Genomic DNA, 18,353 nt, shown 5'->3' on the forward strand with positions numbered 1-18,353 from the left:
GAAAGGGGGGGAAAGCAACTGATTTGATATTGGTCTTCCCAAGCCTGTCCTTCCCTCTTCAGTGATCCAGAAGGAAAATGGCAGGGCTTTTTTTCAGCTGGAACGTGGTGGAACGGAGTTCCGGAACCTCTTGAAAATGGACACATGGCTGGTGGCCCCGCCCCCTGATCTCCAGACAGAGGGGAGTTTAGATTGCCCTCCACGCCACTCCAGTGGCACGGAGGGCAATCTAAACTCCCCTCTGTCTGGAGATCAGGGGGCGGGGCCACCAGCCATGTGACCATTTTCGCCAAGGATGATTTAAACTTTTAAAAACTCCCCCCTTGTTCCAGCTGACCCAAAGTGATGTCATTGGCCCTGGGAGCATGCATGCACTTTGTGTGCGCACATGTGGTAGGTACCAGGGGCACCACCTCCCGCCAAGAGTTGCCTCCTGTGCTGGCAACCCACTGAGTTCCACCACCTCTTTTCCTAGAAAAAAAGCCCTGGAAAACGGTATGGTACAGTAGTTAGAAAGCATGTGAGGTTCAAATCCTCATTCAGTCGTAAAGTGGATGGGGAGTTTCATGGCTGAACGAGGGGGAGAACTTGACCCAGTTGCTCTCTTTCTGCCTAACCTAGCACACGTGGCTGTTGTAAGGGAGAACATGAGACGGTCCGATTCATATACACTGAACTCTTTGGAAGAATGAATGAAAACGTGACATCTTAACCCAGCCCTTCAGGAAACTTCCACAGTCTGGGAGCTGAAAGTATAATCCAAGAACAGAGGAGTTCCTGATCCGGAACCTTAACACACCCATGGGGGACAATCACTGTGGCCTACCTTGCAGGGCCAGAGAAAAGAATTCCGGAAAAAAGACGTGCAAAGATCCTTTAAACAGAGATTTTCAAAGGAGTCAACATTATTGCTTGCGTGCCGAAAAGAAAATACACTTACTAGCCTGCGTACCAAAAAAAAGCCATCTTGTAAAACCAATTTACATATCTTCCCTGTCTTGTTTGCCTGGAATGCCATCGCTCGCTGTTGGTGAGCTGCAATTTACAAGTCTATTTAAACACAAGACATGTGTAATGTGAAAGCCAAGTATGATTGCAGCAGCATCTTCCTCTGGTTTGCTTACATGGAATACATGGAAAGGAAAGGAAAGGAAAGGAAAGGAAAGGAAAGGAAAGGAAAGGAAAGGAAAGGAAAGGAAAGGAAAGGAAAGGAGCCCACACAACCCCACATACACATCCCCTTTCACCAACCAGTTCTCTCCTGCCGGACTGGACAGCCCCCTAGGGAAGGTACCTACAGACTGGATTTTTTTTTTTTAAGGACAGCACTGCAGCTCAAATACAGCATGGGGAAAAAACATGGTCGCTCCTTCGTGCCTGCCTAAAACGAGACTTACTGCATCTCTTCTTACAGCCACAGGTTTGCTACTGGCAAGGACAAATTCGCAGCACAGGGGGAAAAAAATATGCTGCTGAAATAGGGCAGGAGGGAGTGAATATTAATAATGCCATGTTTAAAATGGCATTATCAGGCAACACCATCGGCGTGGTCTGCAAACAAGAGCGGAGGAAGAGGAGTGAATGAGAATCAGAGATGGAAGGAGAGCCCTGATAGATCAGACCACTCTGCGTGATCTAGTCCTGCGTGATCTAGTCCAGCATTCACAGCTCCAGCCACAATCCTCTGGGAAGCCCACAAGCAAGCAGCGAAGGCAATGCTCTTGTTGCTTGCCCCTTCCTCCTGGCACTCAGAGGTAGACTGCATCTGGGCATGCAGGTTCCATTTAGCCCTCGTGGCTATTAGCTGTCATTTAGATCTCTCTGCCAGGAATCTGTCTGCGCCTTTCAAAAAGCCATCTGAGCTTGCCATTTTTGTTGGGCATTCCCAAGAACCAACCACACCTGGGCTTTCCTAGGTCCACAAGTGCTGCTTCTAAAGCAGACTTTAAAGATGTATTGTCGAAGGCTTTCACGGCCGGAGAACGATGGTTGTTGTGGGTTTTCACGGCAATACAGCCCGGAAAACCCACAACAACCATCAGACTTTAAAGGTTCGTCTTCCAAGGCAGGCATCTCTGCATGCCAGTGAGGGGGGGGGGGGGCAGTGGCACAAGGAGGCTTTTGCTTCGGTGCCCCTGGCCGTGGGTTTTGCTCACCAACTACTGAGGGAAAGATGGTATCACTGCGGAGAATTCTGCATCCAATGTAATCTCAAAGCAATGTGCATTTTATGTTCCATCTTATCTGTTCCTATGCCAGTAAAGGACTGACTGAACAGAACTGAAAGGGGAGGCTAGACTGGCAGTGCCAATGCTATGCAGGACCCGAAGAAGGGAGCTTCGACTCTCCAAAGCTTATACACTCCGGAAATCTTGCTGGCTTCTGAAGTGCCACTGGACTCCAACCCTGCCTAACTTCGCCCCGTATCTGCCGAAGGGAGCTTTGACTCTTGCAAGCTTCTGCCTTAAAGATCTGGTTAGCCTCTAAGGTGCCCCCGGAATCCTGCCACCCTGCGCTGAGCGACTCCCCTCCCAGCCCCTGGAGCTCAATGCATCAAAACGCTGCGCAGGATTGCGCTGGAGCTGCGCTGCCGGTCCATTCGCAGTCCGACGCGGATGCCCAGCAAGGCTCCACGTCCCCCCTTCCCAAGCCTCTGGCCTGCAGAGAGACTGCCGCTGGCCATGGAGGCTCTCCGGCCCCGCCGTGGCGTTACCTGTCCCGAGCCCTCCGGCTGGCGATGCGCGGAGCCTTCCGCGGCGCAGGCTGCCCGGGCGCCCTCCGGAGCCGGCGGCTGGGGCTGGGGCTGGGGCGGGCCGCTCTGGCGTCTCTCCGGAGAGGGCCTCATCGCCTCGGTGCCCGGCGCGCCGGGCGGCTCCGTCGGCGGGGCTCCGCAGCAGCAGCAGCAGCAGCCGCAGCCCGGCAGGCATCACCGCGCCCGCCGCCTGGGCGGCATGGCCCGCACTGCAGGGCCGGCGGAGCGGAGCGGAGCGAGCGGAGGGGCGGGCGGCGGGGCTGGCCTCGCCCCCTGCCCGGGCGGGCGCTGCGCGTGGAGGGGCTGGCTGGCCGGCCGGGCGCGCGCCCAGAGCTCCCCGCGGACACCCAACGCCGAGACGGGGGCTCTGCCGGTTGCCTTGGAAACGGTGCGGGGACGGGGAGGGGAGGGGCGCGGGCGGCTGCACGTGCTGCTCGGGCCGGCGGCACGGAAAGGCTCCCCGGGGAAGCCGCCCCCGCTTTTGCACGGGAGGCGCCCGAGGCTGCAGCTTCTCTCCGGCAAGGCAGGGGCTCCGCCGTAGGTTGCTAACCTCCGGGAGGGGGGAAATAGCGATCTCCCGGAATTGCAGCCGATCTCCAGGCCATAGAGATCAGTTCCCCTGGAGGAAATGGCTGCTTTTGAAGGTGGACTCTTGGGCATTATACCCCGCTGAGGTCCCTCGCCTCCCCAAACTCCATCCCCCCACCAAATCTCCAGGGATTTCTCAATTTCTCTGTCAACTTGGCCCTCCCCAACCTATCCCGATGTTGTGTCCATCCAGCTGAGCCCTGAGGGTGGAGGGTCTTCGGCACCAGCCCCATTGAATCCAGTCGGTCTTACCTCTGAGACAACTTGTACAATGTCAGGCTGCAAGTCCCACAATGGAATTGGACTTGGTTGTAATAAGCAAGACCCATTCCTTAAAGAGGACTGAGTGGTGACTTAATTTGCTGCATCAAATCAACAGAGAGTCCGTGGCTCATGAAAAATGTGAACCAAAGTCTGTTCAGTCCTTTGCCACCTTCTTGACAAGGAGTCAGTAAGACTTATAAGAGTATACTCCCACCAGGCTTAGGCTGATGCAGGATTTGAATCCAGGACTTCCTGCACTCAAAGCAACCATTTTGGCCCTGGACTAACAAAGCGGGGCTTCAGGTATTTGGAGGACAAGTGGCCAAGAAGAGGCCATCAAACCCCAGCCAGCAGCTTCATACCAATGGCTGTCAAGCAAAGAGTGGGTCTGTCGCAGAAGAACCCCACTGAGAAAAGAGGGTGTGAGCAAGCCAGCTAAGCCGCAAAGCGCTCAGTCCTGCCCACAAGCCACACCCTCCCATTGAGAAGCAAGCCTTGCTTTTGAGAGACAATCAGTTTGGGGAAATCTGAGTTACAGGCACTTTGTGCATGCTCAGAAGAACTCTCTTCTGTTTTATTGCCCTGTGTGTTCTGAAGAGCTGAGCGGCGACTCTTAAAACAGGTTCTGAGACCAAGCCCTGGAGGGCCCCCTCTGGCAGGACAAGATGACCCTATAGGCCCCTCCAGCCCTAGGACTTCCCGCTACTTATCACAGCCCACAAATGAACCATGCAGTAATGCGTAAATGGTGCACACAGGGCACTATTGGCTTTCAGCGACGTGCTTTTCCTAGAGGCTACCGCTTCAGCAGCCGTGCGGTTCTGCTTGCAGCTGCTTCTCCAAAGACAGACAGTTCTGCTGATGAGCTTTGATCTCTAATGGAAAATATCGTACCCCTCCCGCCTCTCCCTCTCCCCCTCCTTTCTCACTCACCATCTAGGGCAACAAAATCATCATTTGTTAATGTCTGCAAAGAGCCTTTGTTTCGAAGCCCGGATGGGTAGGCTGCAGTTAGCCAGTGGGGAGGAGAAAGGGGTCGATTCGCCCACCTCAAATGTTTGTTCTTACCTGAGTGCAATTCAAGATGCTGCTTACAACCAATAGAAAGTTTAGGCTCAATATACCTGAGAGTCCGCTGTTGTCTCTGCTCCTCTGTGTCCAGGCACAATCCAGGAACGTTAGGGGTATCCTGTTAATGGAGCCATCTCCATTAACTGTTGCATCATGTTAAGATCCGGCAAGGGATGGCGTTCCTGGGGAGTGTGGAACTCCCTCCCACTGCAGACTTGCCAAACGGTTCAGTGCAGGGGATTTGCTCATGAGCAAATCCTCAGCCACTCCCAAGATCCAAGAGCCCTGATCGTTAAACCAGTCTCAGGCTATCTTAAATTAGATTTGTTCAAAGGAAAATCCCTGGCCCTAGGGAGGCCCGCCTGGCATCGACCAGGGCCAGGGCTTTTTCAGTACTGGCCCCAGCCTGGTGGAACACTCTGTCCAATGAGACCAGGGCCCGGAGAGACTTGTTAGCTTTTCGCCGGGCCTGTAAGACAGAGCTGTTCCACCGGGCATTTGGTTGATGCGAGACGGTGCCCCCTAGCCGGGGGAGTACAATGTATGCCCTCCCTGCTAGTGATACCCCCATCTCTCATATTTCCCTGCCAAAATGCTTCGGAGATGGCTAAAAAGGTGGTCATTTAGATTATGTGCCGCTGTGTTTTTTATACACACTGTGTGCCGCTGTGTTTTTTATACACACACACGTATGTATGTATGTATATGTATATATGTATTTTAATCTGTGTATTTAAGATGTTTTGCGGTTTTTAATTGTATATACGGTTTTTAATTGTATTAAAATATGATTTTAAACTTGGTTGTAATCCGCCCTGAGCCTGCTGATGTGGGGAGGGCGGAATATAAATCAAATTAAATGAATAAATAAAATTATTTTGGCCTCTGTGATAGCTGAAACAAGCAACATAGGACTCTCCGAGCCAAATAGAGGCTATCGGCCATGCCATGTACTAAGACCGTAAAGTAAGTCTTGCTGGACATAACTGTCTGGTCCAGCATCTTGTTTCCCACAGTGCAGCCAGATGCCCCAGAAGGAAGGTACAGAAGCCAAAACTCCCTGTGCAACCTCCAGAAACTGGTATTCTGAGGGCCAAGCTACAAGTGACAAATGACACTTGAACGGCAAGTGTATTTCTCCCTGTTCACTTGCACTCCACTCAATCCACTTGCCGTTCAAGTGTCATTTGTCACTTGTAGCTTGGCCCTGAGATACACTGCCTCTGAACTGGAGGTTCCGATTAGTCATCATGGCCCTGGATAGCTCTCTACTTCACAAATTTGTCTAACCCTCTACAAAAGCCTCCTTAACGGGTGGCTGTTGCTGCATCCTGTGACAAAGAGTTCCAGGAGATAATCACACCTTGAAGCACTTTCATCTGCCTTCTACTGGCCATCGACTGTGTTGGCTGCTTCATTGCAGCCTCCCAGGGGTCCACAGCCCTGCCCTCCCAGAGTTTTTATCATGCTTTTGGAGAGCTGTCATATCTGGTTAGAGGGCTGGGCTTGACTTGACAGATCACCCTCTGCACAGGCTTGCTGTGTCTTACGCTCTGGTTTCCATGTAAACAAAAGGACTGCCTTCTCCTTTGTATGCCTGTCTGATGGTTGAGATCTGCACAGAGGGAACATCTTAGGATTCCCCGGCTTTGGAGAAGAGGCAGGAAGCAACCAAGGAGACCGGCTTCTCCGGGGCGATGACGCATATAGGCAATCACTTTGACAGATCCAAGATCCTCTGCTGTTTTTTTACGTTCAACTCCCCTTTTCATTTTTTTTTAAAATGGCAGATGACTACTGTTTTCCTTGTGCAGCACCCATTTTCTAATTGTTATTAATTTGTATTTATTTATTTACTTCATTTATACCCAGTGGGGACCCAAAGTGATTTACAACCTTCTCTCCTTTATCCTCACAGCAACCCTGTCAGGTAGGCTAGGGCAAGAGGGAGTGACTTGCCCAGGGTTGTGCAGCAAGCTTCCACGGCAGAGCAGGAATTCAAACCTGGGCCTTCCAGCTGCGAGGCCAAAACTCTAACCACTACACCATGCTGGCTTGCTGTTGCTTTTCATTTTTTTATTGCAACTTTATTTTCATTGTCTAAGCAAAAAATATTCCCTCTTCTCTTATGGAAATAAGCAAATAAGATTATCACATTTTCCCTTTGCCTGCTGTCAAGCCTTTAATAGTTGCCCAACAAGGTGAAAATTTCCTCTTTTCATCATGGCATCTCTGACCTAGGAAAAGACATACTGGGTAAATGTGTGTGCCAGACAGAGTTGCCAACTGATCAGGAGAATGAAAAAAACCACCTGGCCAGCTCCTGTGCTATAACAGCCGCCTCCTGAAACACGGAAATTTAGCTGGTGATGCTTTTCCAGCTATGGAGATAATAGAAAAAGCTTCACCTTATTCCTGTGTGTCAAGCAACTATTAAAGGCACAAGAGTAGGGCCAGATTAACAGAGGTGGCAATCTGTCCCTGTGCAGCTTCATGGCAAGGGGCCATCTTCAGCCAGGAGAATCACAAGACCAAAGCTGTGAAGAATACCAGGGCAACTGAAGGCGCCTGCAGTTAGATGCTACCATAAAGTAGGTCATTGCTATTTCTAAACGCACATGCAGAGGGGTTGCTTTGAAAACCTGACACTTTCTTCCCTCCTTCCAGCTCAACAAAGCAGGGGGGGGCGGGTTTACTAAATCTGGAATGCAGCATTTGATGGAGCGTGCATCACCATGGCTCTACCTACTTCAGAAAGATTTAATTGCCAATTGGAAGTTCGCAGCTAGCATGATGGGTATTATAAAACCGGAACGGCATGCACCTTCAGAACACCCATCTCTTTATGACTTTTGAACAATAGCGCAATGGCCATACGATGCCAACAAAACATCTTGACGGCAGCGTGCTAAAGCAGATGACTTGCGAGGAGCCCAGAAGAGGCACTTGGCCATGCCAGAGAGAGAGAGAGCGAGAGCAAGAGAGAGCCAGGCTTATTTCAGGCCCACGCAACTTGTGTGACCTGCCGAGCTGACACAGCTTGCCAGCCAAGTACTTTGGGCTGCCAACCCATCTCTTTTTCCTGCAGTCCCAGACTGGATACAAAAACCAGAATTGCTGAGCTTTTGGTAATAAACTGCTACACAGAGCTAGTGACTGCGTTCACCTTAAACGATGCAGGCCTTGTTCAAAGCGGAACCCCCCAGGGTGGAACTTGGTGTAATTAGGGTACTTGGATGCAGGATGAGGACAGCAGGGGGGGAAAGGGTGGGGGGGTCAGCAAATGTAGCTTGTGGCAAGGAAACTGACACTCCGTAGCCAAAATTCCGTCTCAGGAGCAGGAATACCAGGGTCCTCATCTGCACCTGGAGGGGAATTTCCCACACATAAGCCTCACCCTCTCACATTGGCAGACATGGAACAAGTCAGCCAGCAACCAGCAAGTATAACAAAACCCCCAAAAGTCATCAAATCAAAGAGGGATTACTGCAGCCTTCGAGTATGCAGCTTGGCTTAGTTTCTTGAGGCTGCACAGACAGTGTCTAGAGGTGTCAAATGCAAGGCATACATTAGCTACACTAAGACTCTCTACACAAGACGCCTCAGTTCATGTTCGACAAATGTAGGGAGACACAATGTTTCTGGGAAATGTAGTTTAAAAAGACAGCCGGGGAATCACTCCTCAGAGGGTTTGTCAATTTCATTTTTGCCTCCAGAAGGCTCTGCCAGTTTCACCTCTCCAGTCTTAAACCATGTGGGATTGGAACCAGAGGGCAGCGAGGAATGGAAATGGGCTGGAGCTGCCTTCCAGAGCCAGGCTAGGACCCAGAGAGGTTATAATGGGCTGAAATTTCCCTTTTGGCATTTCACAGCCCCTACACACAGCTTGAGTGTATAGCATAGCCTTTGCCCTGCAGCCAGCTCTGTCTTTTTAAACTACCCTTCCTGGCTACCATTGCATCTCCCAACACATGTTCTTCACATGTTGGATGTCTCGTGTAGAGAGACTCTAAGTGACACCAAGGAAGCCACTGCCTGCAAGTCAATGGACTTTGCATAAATCACGTGCTGTGGATGTATGTATTTGGAGGCCACTACCTGGAAGTCTTCCGTATCCTCTTCTTATTAAAATGGGTTCTTATTTTTATTCTCAATTAATACCCCTCCTTTCTGTTCTTCCCATAGTCTGGCTCCTTACTCCCACTTTGGAGTAGGGATTCTGTCTCTGTCAGCCTGGCTCTTGTGAGCAGAAAATGAGACAGAATAAACTTCTGGTAGGGATGCGCCATTTCAGAGAGCAGGGACAGGCTTGTGCTTTATACCATACAGACTGCATATAAAAAGATGGGCTGGGCCACGGCTTGGTGGCAGTGCATCTGCTTGGCATGCAGAAGGTCTCAGGTTCAATCCCCAGCATCTCCAGTTGAAAGGATCAGGTCTTCGCTGATATGAAAGACCTCTGCCTGAGACCCTGGAGAGGTGCTGCCAATCAAAGCAGTCAGCATTGAGTTTGATTCAGCAAAAGGCAGCTTCATGTGCTCCTGTGATTTCCTCCTTCCCTATAGAAAACTACTTGCCAGGGAATATTCTAGCCCAGTCTTTTCCCTGGCTTGCTAGCTTTCTGTATGCAAGGAAGTATTTTGCAGGAAACAGGGTTCACTCATTCTACTCAGGTAGTTTTTAATGACTTCTTCCACTGCTTAAGAATTGGGGCACTGATAGATCCAATGAGAGATGCCCACCTTTCCAAGCTATTCACTGATACTAAGGCACTAAGACAGAGGACTTTCTCCACTGCAAATACATTGAGGTGATGTAGCAAAACAGGACATCTTTGTGGATAAGGAGGTAGTTCATTGACTCTCTGGGGGAGGGAGGTTCTCCTGCCCCATAAATGCCAGGGTAGCTTTCCAACATGGAAAGGGCAGAGAAGGAAGCATTGCCCTTGCCTGTCTGAGCAGAAGCCGAGAGTGGACACAGAGTTACCAAACTGTCAGTAGAAAGGATTTATAGTCCTGCCAGCACGGACTTTCCCAAGGTTGCTCCTGGGAACTGTCCCCATTTCTTCTTCCTTCTCTTTAAATAGAAGCACGCAATCAGGTCTTCACTTCCTCACTGACAGCCTGAGCTGGCCATCTGGAGAACAAGCTAGAGAGTGGGCAGGGAGAGCTGTGGGGCAGAATCTAAGCAAACGTATGCGAAAAGGGCAGCCTTAAGAGATCTGGACCAGCCTCAAGGTCAGGGTTGAGTTTCTGCCACAGCCTCCTTTCCAGGCCTTGGGCATGACCCTCTCATAGCCCATGTGCCACTTGAAAAGTGGAACCTGTGGTGATATACGTACACCCACCCATCACTGCCTGGACTCTTGTGAATCCAAATAAAGTTAGAAAAGCTCTCGGCAACTCAGCTGTATACATTTTGAGTTAGTGAATAACCATCATTTTAATGGAAAAAAGAACAAATCACCTTGAGGGCTTTAAAAGTTGGGGAAAGAGCTATTGACCTAAGAGCAGCCATGCACACCAAGACAGAAGTGAGCTGTGGCTCACGAATGCTCATACCCTGCCACAAATTTTGTTAGACTTATAGGTGCTACTGAACTCTTGCTCTTTTCTGCTGCTACAAACACAGCTGCCCATCTTGATCTAACACCAAGACAGAGTTGCACTGCCCCCATGTGGCAGCTTGAAATAAGCCTCTAGTCTAGAGGCAAAAAAACCCACCCTCAAAACCTGTTCAATCATCAGCCACTAGTTTGTTTTCACCCAAACTCTTTACAGCTTTCACTGCCCCTTAGAGTCCCCAAACATTTTAGCATCTCTGCACACTGCAGCCCCTCCTGAGGGCTGGGAGCAGCCTCCTTTTGGTACCTCTCACATGGCCTGTTAAAACCACAGAGGCTAGCTGGTGGGACCACCAATCTCCAAGTTCTCCCCTCCCATAAAGAGCATACTGGAGTTTCCAGAGTCCCTTTTGTGGCCATGAGACTTTAACTTGCATTTTTATTTTTATACTCTTGTGTTATGGTCTTTTCAATTCTGCTACCCATCCTGAAACTTTGGAGTCAGAATGAATTGGAGAGCTTGCAAGATCTTTCCCCTTACACCTAATCAGCTTTGATTTGCACATTTCCATTCTTCTTTGGTGTTTGCAGGTTTGATTCATCAGAGGAGATTGCTATTTCCTATATTAATAAAGGTCCCAAGGCCCCCTTCAAAGAAAATTCCTGACTGCAGAAATTGTTCTACTTTGTGAAGTTCTTTTTGTATATAAGAGGACCAGATTTTTGTCCAAACTTCAGGTCTTACTATAGAGAAAATCTGGATTCTACTGGAATCCATAAAGAAGTTGTGTGAGATCCCTTATAGCAGATGCTTAGCTGAAACAACTGTCCTGAGAGCCATGTGGAAGCACACGAAAAACTATTTGGGCGCTATTACCATGCAATGGCCTGAACTCAAGTCTCAGTGCTGGGTTCAAGCCCCATTTCTGCCACAGGCACATTGCCTAGCTGCGGGCTCTCACAGCCTTGGTTTCCCATGTGTAAAACATAACAATGGGAGAATCAAGTAGAGAGATTATAAAAAGCTTTCAAAATGAAGGATGCAACATAAGCCAACATTTGTAGCATGTATGCATTGCATACACCGCTGAATCAGACCCTCAGTCTAGCCAGCTTATATCTATTCCAACTGGCCGTGGCTCTCCAGAGCCCAAGGCACACAATGGTCCTCCCCAACTTCTGCTGCCTGAGAGGCGAAAGAGTGAACATTCAGGCAAAGCCTCACTAACACCTGAGTCACACTCCCTCCTCAAAGAGAGGAGATGCTATCCCAGGCCATCTCAAAGTAAAACTGGCAACTATAGTCCACAGGCTCAGTAGCTTTGTGTTGTACAGAAGGTAGAGAAATCAATATTGGCAAGAATTATACAGAATAGTTTTCTGATCCCATAACAAAATTTATTCAAAATATTTACAAAAACAGCGCCCCCTCCATTCCCTTGGCAGCGGTTTGTGCTCCTGCTTATGGACTCTCAAGGAAATCCCTGCCTGGCTCAGCTGCCAAGGCTGGGATGAAGAAGTCCTCTCGAGTCCCGCTCATTCATACAGAGATCCCCGATTCCCCTGCAGAGCATTAGGGTAGCTCTATACGGCAGTCTCTACAGAAACCGAGGTCTGCACGGTGCAGGATTTAAGGGGCAAGAAGGTTCCTTAAGTCTTTATGGCTGTGTCACGAGACTTGTAGGCCACCCCACGGCTCTTCAACTCTCGCACAATCCCTGCAGCAAAGAAAAGCAAGGAGGGAGGTGAGGGATGTTTCTCGCAGTTTGCCCCACGCAGTGAACAAGAAACAGTGACTTTCCAAAGCTTGCCAAACTGGCCTGTGATACAAGTTTGGGTGGAGCGAGCACCACTGAGAAAGTTCTTACCAGATCAGGCCCAAAGGTCCACCTAGTGTAACACTGTTCAACAGTAGCTAGCCAAGTGTCTCCTGGAAATCCACAAGTATGGCAAGAAAGCAATATCCCTCAATGGATGATTCCCTCCAGCAAAAGGTGTTCAGTGGGACACTGCCTCTGAACAGTGAAGTCCTATCTTACTATATAACTGAGTAAGCGTATTCAAGATGACTCACTTCCTACCCTGGTGCACCACCAGAGGGCACTGCCATGGAGGGAAGTCCAGGCAAGGCACCATGTCCCTCCATAGAGCGTGCTGTGGCGGGAAGCCCAAGCCAAGATCAGGAACGGAGCAAGTGGCAATGCCCACCCACCGCCTTAACCCAGCTGGAATTAGGAGCGGAGCAGGTGGCAATGCCCACCCCCTGCCTTAACCCAGCTGGGATCAGGAGCGGAGTAGGTGTAAATGCCCACATCTACCTTAACCCAGCTGGTATTAGGAGTGGAGCATGTGGCAATGCCTGCCCCCCTTTACTCAGCTTGGATCAGGAGCGGAGCAAGTGGCAATGCCTGCCCTTTGCCATCACCCATTTAGGATCAGGAATGGAGCAAGTGGCAATGCCCGCTCTGCGCCTTCACCTGGCTGGGATCAGGCATGGAGCAGGAGGCAATGCCCTTCGTCCCTTCAGCCAGCCGGAATAAGGCACTGAGAAGGCGGCAATACCCACTCCATCTTCACCCTGCCAGAATCAGGTGCCAAGCAGGCAGCAGTGCCCGCTCCCCTTCAACCTGCCGGAATTGGGAACAGAGCAGGTAGCAAAGCCCGCAGCCCACCTTCAATTGTCAGGATCAGACGCAGAGCCGGAGGCAATGCCCACTCCTCCCTTCACCCAGCAGGGAGAAGGTGGCAATGCCCACCCCCCTTCACCCAGGTGGGACCAGGCTCAGAGCAGGAGGCAATGCCTACCCCCCTTCACCCAGCTGTGATCAGGCACGGAGCAGGAGCCAATGCTCATTTCCCCTTCACCCAGCTGGGATCAGGAGTGAAGCAGGTGGCAATGCCCACCCCCTTTATCCAGCCTGTATCAGGTATGGAGCAGGTAGCAAAGCCCACCACCCCTTCACGTGGCTGAGATCAGGCATGGAGCAGGTGGCCATGCCTACCCCCCTCCTTCACCGGCCGGGATCAGTGACAGAGGAGGGAATGCCAGTCTGCCCACCCTTTCCTTTCTAGAACCTATTGTATTTTTTCGCACAATGGACTTTGTTGTTAGTTTAACTATAAATGGCTGATAGCCACTGATAAACCTCTCCTCCTTCCATGAACTAAGCTCATCCCTTTTTACAGCCATCTAAGGCAGTGGTTACCTTGTGCCAGTGAATTCTGTATTTAGTTCATCAGTGCAGTTCAGGCTTCTTTTCCCTGGGGTCTAAATTCTCATATTGTTTCCTCCCCCCCTTGTTTGGATACAACTCTTCCTTTCAGGAGTTATAGCCCAGGCATGTGCTGGCTCCATAGTAAATGGGCCCCAAGTATCTGACGCTTCATTTATTTGACAGGCAAGATTTCCAACTTCCCATTCCTTCCAAAGACAGCCATGCAGATTACCTTGGGGCAGGCGGCCAGTCACAGACACTGCATAGACGCCAGGCTTGAAGTTACCTGAGAAGGGACAACATTTTAAGTTACTGCTTCTCTATTCTGAAGCAGAGGCCAGCATAACTAGATGGACTGGGTTTTGAAGAGGGATATCCAGCCATCCTACACAGCCATTAAGCACCTGAGACAATATAGCTCATAGGGATGCTGCAAGGATAAATGAGAAGCTAAGCCTCTTAGAAACAAAAAGGCTACTGAGATTAATGAAAGGCTGACCTCCCACCTCGAGATTGTATAGAAACAAAGAGTCTGCTTCAAATGTAAGCATTAAGCCCAAGATGTAAAAAAAACCTCTTAAGAGGTGACAAGTATCTATTAACACAGCATCTCAACCATCGCATGCCTTGCATATAATAAACACACTCAATATTATTTTGTGTGTGTGTGTGTGTGTGTGTGTGTGTGTGTGTGTGTGTGTGTGTGTGTGTGTGTGAGAGAGAGAGAGAGAGAGAGAGAGAGAGAGAGAGAGAGAGAGAGAGAGAGAGAGAGAGAGAGAGAGAGAGAGAAATACCTAGTTTGTATATCTCCAAGCAATTTAGAAGAAAAGTGTGCAGTCATGGGAGCTGGTGAACAAGCCATGAGTGCTGAATAAACCTTTTTTAAAAAAAGCAGAAGGAAGACTTGCCACCGAGATTGGGAACTGCAGAATCTTTTCCCCAGAGAGCTCCTGAGACATCAAGAACAGGCTTAGAGGCTGCAAGTTAATACAACTCCTTGCAAAGCTCACAGGGGCAAATGATATGGATTAGAAAAGCCCTCAAGAAATGACAACCGAGGCTGGGTTCCCTCCTGAGAGATCTTCCTGACAAAAATTGGTCCCAAATGTAAATATAAACTGGAAGGAGTGGGGAGAGGACTCACTGATTCGCTGCCATTTGGAGACCCAGCTGTCCTCCGGACTCATCATCGCAATAATGCTGCAAGAAGACAAAGAACATCCAGGAATGACCATGGGGAACACTGAACCATCATCATAAACTTTATTGCATTGGCTCAAAGCCTTAGCAAGCAACCTTTAAAACAATCAATCCAATTAATCACTGTACAAATTAAAATCCATAAAATATCCATTAAAACAAAATACTTAATGATGATTAAAATCATAAGCCTTAATAAGAAGAAATACAAAGTACAGTGTTAATAATAATTTGTAATTCTTACAGTAATGCATCAGACCCGGTATAAACTAACATTAACCACGCTAGCAACAGGGAATTTAGACGGAATCTTTATAACCGAGATAAATTTTGACATCTGTAATGTAATCCATTTATTTCTATCAGCCAGCAATATCACAAGTTTATTCTGGTTGGACCTCCATGAGCATTGTAATTAAATATCCCCAAGGTATCGTTCATGTTCTACTGTGAACCTTGGGCACCAAAAAACCACATGAGCTAAACCTCAATAGCTCTCTGAACACAGGAACAGAGACGTTCATTATACAAAATCTTATTATAACAACCTCATAACACTGCCAGCTGTAAAATGTCTGAATGTGCCTTGGTAAATACTTTTCTATGCTCAAAATTTAATATCTCAGTAAAATAAGATGGAAGAATTGAAGGGGGAGAAAGAAACAACCTATAGAGAGAAATAGTTCTTAGAGTACCCCATAATGAAGCATCCACTTGACTGTTTATATCAAGCAGTTTTTGTTTTATTTCAAGCTTCTTTAAATGTCCTTCTGAAAATCCAGTTTGGTCATCATATGTAGTATACGGCTTTACCATGAGGAGCTTTCATCTCCTCATAAGCCAGGGTTAGAAAAACAGAACTTGGACAAAACTGAATTTTCAGCCCAAAATTAATGGCAGCTTTATGAACTATAAACAATATTTGGAGTAAAGTCTTCTCAGATCTAACCATAACTGACGCTGTTGAATTATGAACTGCTAACAACATACGAGCAAATTTGTTTTGGACAACTTTTAATGGCCGTAAATTTCCAAAACCCCAAATTGTGGCTTGGAAACAGGGAACATGCCCAGATGGTTAAAGTACTGGCATAGGACAGAGCAGATCCAGGTTTAAATTCCTACTTGGCCCTGCAGCTCACTGGGTGACCCTTTGGACGGTCACTCTCTTTTAGCTTAACCTCCTTCACAGAGTGCTTGGAAAGATAAAACTGAGGAAGGGAGACCCAAGATAGCAGCCTTGATCACCGGGAGGAATGTATGGGATAAAAATAAGATAGATGGCACCTTAATCCAGCATAAACTGTTGTGATATGCCCCAAAGGTTAAGTGAGTCCCTCGACGATGCATAGAGCTGGCAGGCAATTCAAGTATACCAAGCGGCTTTATACCAACTCAGGCTATAGCCCAGACCGTCTACTTGGACTGGCAGCTGTTCTTAAAGCTTCCAGGGAGAGAAAGGTCTTTCCCAACCATTTTACAAAATGCCTGTTCTCCTGGACATTCCTGGGACCTTCTGGTAACATGTGCTTTGGTCCTTCCTCACAGGCTACTGCATATATCTGAATGGCTTCCTGCTGTTCTTTCCCTTGCCTTTCCCACTGCCAGTAGGGAAGCCACTGCCGCAATGCTGCCTACTAGGCTGGCCACCATCCGGGTCAGTAAGATCATGCGCCACAGATGATGCCAACATTACATGTAATGTCCATGGGGAAATCATCCCAAAAAAATAACTGAGGAAGCAGGCACCATCACTACCCCTGCAAATCTCAACCTGGGGAATGCAGTGTGGCTCCCCCAAGCCAATGTGGAGTGTGCTGATTTCCTTTCACTAGCGTGCATAGGGGAAGTGGCTCAAGTCCCAAATGAGATCTATCAAGGTGAACATCATCTATTCTGACTCGCAACAGCTCTCCAGGGTCTCAGGCATGGCCAAGCTGAATAAATGAGCAGCCAAGTTGCCACAGGCACACTTACCCATCAAAGGATGAGCTGGTGCAGTCGTAAACCATCTCACGGTTCCCTTTCATCTGCAGGTAAGAGTCGCAGTTATCACAGCCATCAAACTCGAACTGGTCAATGGTCTGGAGACGAGGAAACAGTGAAGAATATCCAAGAAGGGAATCAAAATGAGAACTACTTCTGCTCTCCACCTCCACAACAGAGTGTCTGAAAGGAAGTTTACCAAGACACAGCCAATCCCATTACTGTCACACACAGCAACTGGAACTGTGCATGAAACCAACCCACAGCTTGCACAAGACTGTCTCTTGGTTCACAATATGCAATGTAAAACCGATCTTTTTAGAAGGGCATTGGAGGGTGGAAAGCAGTGGTAAGCAGTTTTTTAAAATTTATAAACATATCAAAGAACAATCAGTCAACAATATTTTTAGAACAATTCAATCCTAAACCTACAGCCCACTCTGGCAACAATGAACTATCCAACTATCCTCAAAAACCTGGAATCAACAATACACAAGACAAAAATACGTAGTCTTATTCTTAACATAAACTTATACCTTAACACTAACATCAAAAAGGCATACAACTTAATTGCAAGACAATGTCACAACATTAACATCTTCCCTTGGCTTTACGACATTCCAGTAAGTTTATAAACAGCCTCCATCTTTGCACAAAAAAGAACTGCTTTGTTTCTACTCAGCTGTCAACAAACTGTAACTTTGTTCATAATCATGCTGTACCAGCACTTCCTTAGCTACAATTCTGTACTTGGTATATTTGTGTCCGCTGCTTTGCTAAAAGCTACTTTGCTGCTACCATAAGTACCCTTGCTTTTCTCCCAGGCTCCCTCTCCTCCATTTAGCTAAACAAAATTAACACTGAATTCCACTTACGTATTTATTTCATTTCATTTATAGTCTGCCTTTCTCACTGACACTCAAGACGGATGACACACTGTGAGACTAGTACAGTCAATATCAAGGACATTTCCATAAACAATGCCAAAGGGTAAATAAACAAGTTTACAAAGACATAACATTAGCAAGAATCCAATACAGAGTTGAAGAAATGCTGAAAACAGAACATAAGCAATGGTATACTACACCCCACAATCACATTTAAGATATCACCAATCTTTTGCCAATAAGACTTCACAACATGCCACCACACAAAATGGTAACGAGCAGTTATTGGATTATTTTTGGCTTTCTGGTTGTAAACCTGGTATTTTGCAACTCTGGGTCCCCTAGAGGGAGGGAGGGAGGGAGAGTTAGAAGTATTTGAAGCAAATAAATATTTCGAAAGCAGCTCGGGATTTGGGAAGGGGAGGGACCACAGTGGGGTATAAGGCCCTAGAGCGCATCCTCTAAAGCAGCCATTTTCTGAAGGGGTGCTGATCTCTGTGGCCTGGAGATCAGTTGCAATTCCAGATCTCCACGCACCACCTGGAGGTTGGAAACCCTATATAAGAAATGACCAACGCAGCGCCAGGCGCTGTACAAACAGGAACTTCCAGCTTGCCAGGCGAAAGCCGTCCACCTCCACCTCACCCTAACCCACCTTCGCCTCGTCCCGTCTGACACCCTCCCTCACCTTGACAAGCGAGCAAAGCAAGCAAGCCCGCAAGTGCCGCAGGTCCTTGGGCACCGTCTCCAACGCCATGGCAACCACAGACCGGAAACGCACGGACGAGAAGAAATTAGTAATGAACCCCCCCCCCAAGTTAACTATT

The 18,353-nt window shown here is 48.3% G+C and overlaps 1 protein-coding gene across 1 annotated transcript; it reads right to left on the reverse strand.

Moving 5' to 3' along the window:
• Nucleotides 1-11,614: 11,614 nt before the first annotated feature.
• SUPT4H1 (SPT4 homolog, DSIF elongation factor subunit) lies at nucleotides 11,615-18,353 on the reverse strand. The gene is made up of 5 exons (XM_055001626.1): nucleotides 18,215-18,353; nucleotides 16,631-16,737; nucleotides 14,598-14,653; nucleotides 13,686-13,739; nucleotides 11,615-11,956 (listed from the first exon to the last, which is right to left on the reverse strand). The coding sequence occupies exons 1-5, from the start codon at nucleotides 18,281-18,283 to the stop codon at nucleotides 11,889-11,891; spliced, it is 354 nt and encodes a 117-aa protein (XP_054857601.1). The 5' UTR covers nucleotides 18,284-18,353; the 3' UTR covers nucleotides 11,615-11,888.

The sequence above is a fragment of the Eublepharis macularius genome, chromosome 17 (genome assembly GCF_028583425.1).
Source record: "Eublepharis macularius isolate TG4126 chromosome 17, MPM_Emac_v1.0, whole genome shotgun sequence".
NCBI lineage: Eukaryota > Metazoa > Chordata > Lepidosauria > Squamata > Eublepharidae > Eublepharis > Eublepharis macularius.